Source organism: Mercenaria mercenaria, unplaced genomic scaffold (genome assembly GCF_021730395.1).
Source record: "Mercenaria mercenaria strain notata unplaced genomic scaffold, MADL_Memer_1 contig_1041, whole genome shotgun sequence".
Lineage (NCBI taxonomy): Eukaryota > Metazoa > Mollusca > Bivalvia > Venerida > Veneridae > Mercenaria > Mercenaria mercenaria.
In genome coordinates this window covers 37,164-45,141 of record NW_026459012.1, presented here as the reverse complement: position 1 = coordinate 45,141, position 7,978 = coordinate 37,164, and the positions used below count along the sequence as shown (strand labels likewise).

The window sequence follows — 7,978 nt, the reverse complement described above, 5'->3', positions numbered from 1 at the left end:
ACAAATGATTTTGCAACTATAACAATAAATTGATGTCAGGTTGACATATTAAGATATCATTTCATGATTCAGACACGCAAGTAAAGAAAAGGAATTTTAATAATCTTCAAACGAGTTACCAAATATAATACTAAATCAAGTTTTGCAGTCAAAAATGTTCCTCGCATCGTAATCTAAACACGCTAAATGAAACAATATATACAATACTGTGCAAAAAATTATCTTAAAATGTATGAAGCGTAATGAATACCGCAAAGTAAGTTTTTATGCCTTTTTAGTTGCTTGGATCTCATTACTTGGTAATATGGGCATAAAGTTGCAGTGTCAGTAAATTTGTGAAATGAAATAGGAATAAAAAGCACCTGATAACTCCGTTTGAATAATAGAAACAGACAGCAGCCTCATACTGTAAATGAAATGATTTAATGGAAGATGTGAAAATAAAAAAATGCCTTTTTTGGCGTTTTGTAGGAATGGGAAACGCATTTAGCTACTTTTATGCCACGAAGAGTAGCGAAACAATTTTCCAATTTAAAATTTAAACCTCTTTCGGTCAGCGGTGTGGAGTCTAATTACACGCTTATGCACTTATCATTGCTACATTACATACAAAGTATTGTTCAAGATTATACGATTAATTTATACAAATTCATCATACTTGAAAAATATATACGCGTATTGCACTTTTAGTTTTCATAACTTTAAATATATCCATAATATTTGTGTCAAACAATTGAATTAATTCATTGTAGATACCAAATTCAAACAAGCTCCCTAATTGTAGTATCAGGGCCAATGATGAGGACTCATGGTGTTGCCTATATATCAAAACAATATTGAAGTATTTTCCATTCAAAACATGAATACAGTTTCTGCGTTCTTACTCTTTTAGCACACAAAGTCGAATGGGACTATAGCAAACCTATCTTAAGCATCCATCAAAGGAAGCGACTCAGCGTGACTGCTTAAGAAGGACGGCTGCTTAAGTCATGCTGAATAGCTACTTAATACAGTTGATCACTAAGGCAGGATTTACGCTATACCTCTATTACAGTTTAATAGATTATATTTTTATCAAATGTTTGCAAAATGTCTCCCTAAATCTTCATTTTAGCTCGACTATTCTAAGACTAAAGAGAGCTATCCTACTCACAACGGTGTCGTCATCACATCTTGGTTAAGTATTTCGTATCAGTTCACATTTTGACAAATCCTTTTGTCATATAGCTTAGATAGAAACTTTCAACACTTGTGTACCATCACAATGTCACGTTTTAGGCTAGAGTACTTAACTCTGTCAAGGATTTTGACTGAATTATGGCCCCTTTTAACGTACAAATCTTGGTTAAGTTTTTCATACCAGTTCATATTTAGTGTAAACTGTTTTACATATATATGACTGAAACTGTGACAAAGCCTAAAAATAAGAAGGGTAAAATATCGAATATTTAGTCTTTATTGTAACCTTATTACAGATACATAAAAGAATTAGCATATTTAAAGATCAGTACACAGTCATTAAATACTTTAGAATTATAAGACACTTTTGTATACTACACTATGTCTATCTCTCACATGTACATGTAATTACAGTGTTAAAACCAAGATGTTGTATTAATAAAAAAAACTGATATATCTTACTACCTAAAAGTACATTAAAGCTCAATAAAAACAAGAGCTGTCCGTAAGACAGCAAAGACAGCACGCTCGACATTTCTCAGCTAGAGCTGGGCTTAATTCTATCAAATATCGAAAGAAGCAATAAAACAGATCAGGCGAGGGTATGAGGCTAGTGTCAATGTTTGCGCATATATTAGTAAACTGTATTTTTGCAGATTTGTATTTCCGAAGAAAATACAGGACCGTAGCCAGGTTGATTTTTTTTTGGTCTTAACCCTTACATACCTCCACCTCCTCCCCTTCATAAAAACTGTTATAAATCATTTGCGCAAATTATTTAAATTGCATCTTTTTGGTCTCCTACTTACGAGGACATGTTTGTCGTTCAATTAATTAAGACATTCCACTTTTTAATGAAATTTATTAGCAAGTGCAGAGATTGATAAAACACTTCTGTTGCATATGCATATCTGAAACTCTGGGATACGGTCAAAATAAATGTGCTTGAAATTAGTGTAATTATTCGTGATATTAAAAAAATGGTGGAAAATAGTTTAACAAAGTAAAATGAAATAATAGTGCCTCAGTTTGGGTATGCCTTTTAAGATGGTGACTCTAAACATATCCTTTTTTCTCATAATCTTGGCAGAAAAACAGGGAGGCACCGGCCTCCCTGTGCCTCAGTGTAGCTACGGGCCTCACATAGTGTTAAAAACTTATTGTCAAGGTTAGGTTTTATGAAGTGTGGTTAAAAACCAAGGAGTTGGGGACAATAATGTATTCTTACAAACCTTGAAGATACGTCTTTATGATCTATTTAAACAAAACTGGAACGACAGCTTACAGGGATCCTCTCGGGCCCTATTTTACAGAACAATAGCTACTTTTATTTTTCAGAAATATTTGAATGATGTCATTGTTAAAAAACATAAAATAAGTATGTCTCCACTAAGAATGTCATCCCATATGCTAGAAATAGAAAGTGGCAGATGGAAAAAACCTGTAAGAGCCTCTTTGGATCAAAGAAAATGTTTATTTTGTAATGTATTGGAGGATGAATACCATTTTATTATTGAGTGTTCTCTATATATGGATTTAAGGCATCAGTACATTAGAAGATACTATTGGTTTCATCCTAATTATATCAAATTTATGGAACTAATTAAAACTGAAAATGTTACTGATTTAAGAAAACTTTCAGCGTATGTATACAAGGCGTTTGAAAAACGAAACTTGCTTTTGAATTCAATGTAGCAGTCGTTAATAAATGTTATTAAAAGTCTCTATTATGTTGTAACACTTGATATTTGTCATAATGTTAAATAATGCTCTTACAGTCTCTCCCTCTCTCAAAGATGTAACATGCATCTGGTATGAAGTGTTAATCTATTGATATATTTATTGTCATCTTACTTACACATCTTGTATATTTGCATTGTTATTTCTTCTGTGATTATGTTATATTGATGCATGTACATGGGCCAGAATTGGCTTGATACATAATAAAGTTATATATATATAACTTAATGACATTGACAAAGAAATACACAAATTACACACAAAAACCATTACAAAGGAACTGACAAAGAAATACACAAATTACACAACTCCAAAGAGGAATCGCCAAACGCCGGTTCGAATTATTTTTAAAACTTTATCTTTGAGAGGAAAAAAGTCTAGTCGTTTGGATGCTAAGCCTCCGCATTTATTGCAAGTCGTGTATTAAGAAGTTTAGTTTCCGCTCTTGCAAAAACTACGGTAACTGAACTCCGCGACATCCAGGTACCTTCTGCAGCTTTTCCCAGTATTTCAAGGTGTTCGGATTATGACAGCCGTTAGGACCTCCGTTATGTTCCCTAGCAAAACCCTCACATTTGAGTGGACAGCGGTAGTGTTTCGCATACCTCGCCATGTAATTCTGAACGCACCGAGAGGAACATTGTTTGTCTTGTGCGCATTTTTTCCAGCCTGTTAAAACATAAAATAAATTGACTGGTGTTGAAAAATGTGCTAATAACAAGAAATTGTGTATAAGCAACAAGATAATTTAATTACTAAGTTTGGATAATATCAGTTTTAAGAAGACACGGTCAGATGGGACTAACAAAAGTCCAGGTCGTTAGTTAGTTAGTCATGACATTAACCATTCAATTGTTAGTGTCAAATACATAACGTAAAGGGTGTCGAAAACATTTATCATTTCTGGAAGCAAGTCTATTGATACACAAATTTTAGGTTGAATATGGTACTCAAATTATCGTGTTCTTCGAAAGCACCAAAGAGATATTGAATTATGTAATAAAATGTCTACTAGACAGAGGATAGCCCGAACTCGGATTTAGTATCCGTATGCACGCACGCACAAGCATACGCTTACCTCCTCCTGGCTTCCCGCAGTCAGTCCAGTACGCTTCCTTGATCTGAAAATACCCGCATGAGAGCGAGCCAACATCTATACGGCAAGGTAATGGCGTACATTGGGATTCCACCTGTAACATTACAAAATAGATAGTCGGAGGACAGTAACGCTTGACTATTCATCAACCCTGTCAACTGAATGAATAAAAAAGTCGAAAAGGGGGCTCAATTTTGTAAAAACGAAATTCAGAGTTATGGAAACTGTACAATGCATGTTATCTCATCATAGTGGACAAGTGTGTAAAGTTTCGATCCGTTGCTATTAGTAGGTACAGAGCTATCACAGCTTACATACAAAACTAAACTAAAAATTTATAATTTGAGAAAGGTGGCATAATTTTGTAAAAATGCAAAGTAGAGTTATGTACCATGTGCAGTGCGTGTCAGATCATCACAGTGAACAAGTGTGACTTGGAGTGTAAAATTATTTCCCTTGAGGAAGTCATTCAGCTGGAAAGTTTAAAAGTTAAAGACGTGCCACAAAATAACTGTATTCTTTTGTATTCCATGATTGATAATTATACATGCTTTGCATGAAGAAGATGAGAAATAACAAGTATCTAGTTACAAATTGACAGTGACATATATAAGGTCAATACAATGTGTTTAATGTCTAAATATATTATTAGATTAATGTAGTAGTATGCAAAGTACTTTATGCATTAAGGTAAGTTTAGACCACACTTTGTTTCTACATTGCAGAAAGCACGGACTGAACAATCATTTCTATGCGGACGATTCGCAGTTATATCAATCCTTCAAACCACTAAACAGAATGTCTATTGAAGAGACCATTCAACGCGTTGAAAGTTGTTTAAAGGATATAGTAAGTTGGATGAATACCAACATGTTGAAACTCAATGCTGAAAAAACAGAATTAATCATATTTTCATCTGAACACAAAACACAATCTGTTTAAAACATATCTGTGAAAGTGGACGGCTCTGAAATCAAACAATCAGGCAGTGTCAGGAACCTCGTTGCTTTCCTTGACCCGAACTTGAGGATGGAGCAACATGTGAATAGTGTGTGTAGGAATTCCTATGCACAGTTGCGGCAAATTAGTCACATCAGATAATATATAACCGCAAACGCAACCAAATCTCTAATCAACTCTCTTATTACATCACGTTTGGATTATTGCAACTCTCTTCTATATGGGATTCCAAAACAGTCAATGAACAAACTGCAGTATGTCCAAAATACGGCAGCTAGAATCGTAACCAGAACATCCAGATACGACCATATAACACCTGTGCTGCGTGAACTCCATTGGCTTCCTGTGCAGTGTAGGGAAGAATACAAAATGCTAACACACACATATAAGGCACTCGAGGATCAATCACCGGCTTATATAGTGAACATGTTAGAAATATATACGCCATCCAGAAATCTGAGATCGCAGAATAATGCATTAAAACTAGTGGTGCCCAAATGTCGGACATTGCGATTTGATGACAGGAGCTTTCAGACAGCAGCTGCGAGGTTATGGAATGCTCTCCCATCTGGCATAAGAGAGTGCAAGACCTTGCAAAGTTTCAAAAAAGCGCTTAAGAAGCATTATTTCATACAATTTTTTGGGAACTAATCTCACTAATTACCTGGTAGAATTGTGTAGGTACTTTGCCTGCCAATCAAATACTGTAATCAAGAACTCTAGTGTGACAGAATAATTTTGACAGTGTTTTTTCTGTGGGATGTATCATGGATGTTCTCCGGACCGTTTAGGTGGGGATTGACCCACTCATCCGGGACGGTTTGCATGCTGTGATGCATTTCACAGGCATCGTACTGGTTAATTCTGTCTGTTCAAAATGTAAGATATCTTCTGTTCTATTCTGCTCTAACCTGTGTCTTTGATAGGTCAGTTAATGTTTTACGATATTGTATTTTGTTTCATGTTTTGATCTGCTTACCTTTAATTTAAAATGCTAGGTATCTTATTACCGTAATGTAATTTTAAATTCTTTCTATAATAGTTCAATTACCATTTTTATTGAACATTATATAAATGTTTTTATGTAAAGCACTTTTGAACGTATTTTTATATTAATAATAATAATAAAAGAGTGCTATATAAATGTGGTATATAATAATAATAATAATAATAATAATTGTAAGGTAGTTATTATTCTATGTTTATAAAACTATACTGAAAAGAGAATAACTTTAAGTTTGCAGATAAGTTGTGAAAACGCATTAATTCAGGGAGGGCCTAAATTGTCTACCTGTCATCTTGTAGAATAGCTGTATTATACCAGTATTATCAGCATGATTTGCACGAAGTTTATGTGAGAGGAAAAAATAGGTCACAAGGTCGTGGTGGGTCTTTAAATGATCAAATATGAGATGTATTATCAACTATGATACATGCTTTATCATGCATTTCCTAACGACAGGTGTAAATGTGTGTTTTCATTTAATACACGTTACATAATCTTGTCAAAATGTAACCGCAGTAAATGCTCCATTTATTCGCTGCGACATAAAAAAAGAAAAATGTTAATAAAATTTAATTATTATCCATACCGTAGTTATTGAGTTATTGGTGTATTAAGCTTTACAGTACATCCTTTTCAAGATTTACTGACGGAAGTTTGTAGTCGTGGTTTGTAAGAAGTGGCTTGGTAAAATTTAGACGTTTATTTGAATTTAAGAGGAGACAAAGAATTACCTGACAGATACACCACAGGCACTGCTGTGATACAATTCCTGGAGCAAACTCTAATCCTTCTTCCATCTCGCTGTTGTACCATGTTTGAATCACTACAAATCAACAAACACAGTCTTCTTTATCATAGTATTATTCAAATATTATATAAAGTGAAGAGGGTGGCAATTTCTATGAGAAATAAACATAAGGTAAACTCTTCAAACGTTACATGAGAAGCTGTCCGGAATTTTAAATCACTGAACATCGTATTATTCCAACGGGTTATACTTTTTATATTAAACATGGAGAGCGGTCAATTTACCACATATTTAATTTCTCGAAATAGCATCAATAATTTAACTTACATTCATCCTTGAAGGAGGCGTTCCGTGAAGGATAATCAACCACAGTTTCGCGCACAACTTCCTGCACACTTGTTTCTTTGAACATTTCGGCTGCAGCCAAAACGAGACTCAGTGAGAAGAAAAACATGCAAAACATCTTCATTTTAGACGTTTTACTCTGATATATGTTAAAGTTTCACCGTCAAACTTAAAATTAACACTGCAAAATCAACCGCTTATGCAGCTGCATACTACTTAATGTAGACGTGATCTGTCATAAGAGCAGGAAAAGATAACATCTTTTTAACTTCCTGTTTTCAGTTTCACAATCCATTTGATTTCAATATTATTATCTGGTTGTGTTTAATGGCCCGTAGACAAGTCCAAAATATCTTACAATCAAATACTTGATCAGCAAGGAAGTTTTTTTTACATGAATACATGCAGAATATTAATTTCCCTAAATATAATTAAAATAAAAAATGATTACTATACCGATGGTTATAAATGTAAAAGCATCTGTTCATGATTCCCCAGGTTTGACATCGATAGGTAGTTGGCAGTACAGCAGTTGCAGCTGTTATCTGCAACAACTTTCAGCAGTTACAGCTGTTAACCGCTACAACTTCCAGCATTTACAGTTGTTAGCTGCTATAACTTTCAGCAGTTGCAGCTGTTAGCTGCTACAACTTCCAGCAGTTGCAGCTGTTAGCTGCTACAACTTTCAGCAGTTGCAGCTGTTAGCTGCTACAACTTTCAGCAGTTGCAGCTGTTAGCTACAACAACTTTCAGCAGTTGCAGCTGTTAGCTACAACAACTTCCAGCAGTTGCAGCTGTTAGCTGCTACAACTTTCAGCAGTTGCAGCTGTTAGCTACTACAACTTTCAGCAGTTGCAGCTGTTAACTATTACAACTTTCAGCAGTTACAGCTGTTAGCTGCTAC

At 34.5% G+C, this 7,978-nt stretch overlaps 1 protein-coding gene across 1 annotated transcript; it reads right to left on the bottom strand.

The window, feature by feature from the left end:
- Window positions 1-1,440: 1,440 nt before the first annotated feature.
- On the bottom strand, window positions 1,441-7,300 carry LOC128551386 (invertebrate-type lysozyme-like). The gene is made up of 4 exons (XM_053532233.1): window positions 7,057-7,300; window positions 6,713-6,804; window positions 3,998-4,109; window positions 1,441-3,588 (listed from the first exon to the last, which is right to left on the bottom strand). The coding sequence occupies exons 1-4, from the start codon at window positions 7,196-7,198 to the stop codon at window positions 3,374-3,376; spliced, it is 561 nt and encodes a 186-aa protein (XP_053388208.1). The 5' UTR covers window positions 7,199-7,300; the 3' UTR covers window positions 1,441-3,373.
- Between the last annotated feature and the right edge of the window lie 678 nt (window positions 7,301-7,978).

What these genes read in the sequence shown, in the direction of transcription:
- LOC128551386 (XM_053532233.1), bottom strand. Translation starts at nt 7,198, where the DNA reads ATGAAGATGTTTTGCATGTTTTTCTTCTCACTGAGTCTCGTTTTGGCT. An exon ending in CGCCTCCTTCAAGGATGAAT is followed by an intron (nt 6,805 to 7,056) that starts GTAAGTTAAATT and finishes GTTGATTTGTAG; the next exon opens with TGATTCAAACATGGTACAAC. An exon ending in GCCTGTGGTGTATCTGTCAG is followed by an intron (nt 4,110 to 6,712) that starts GTAATTCTTTGT and finishes GTAATGTTACAG; the next exon opens with GTGGAATCCCAATGTACGCC.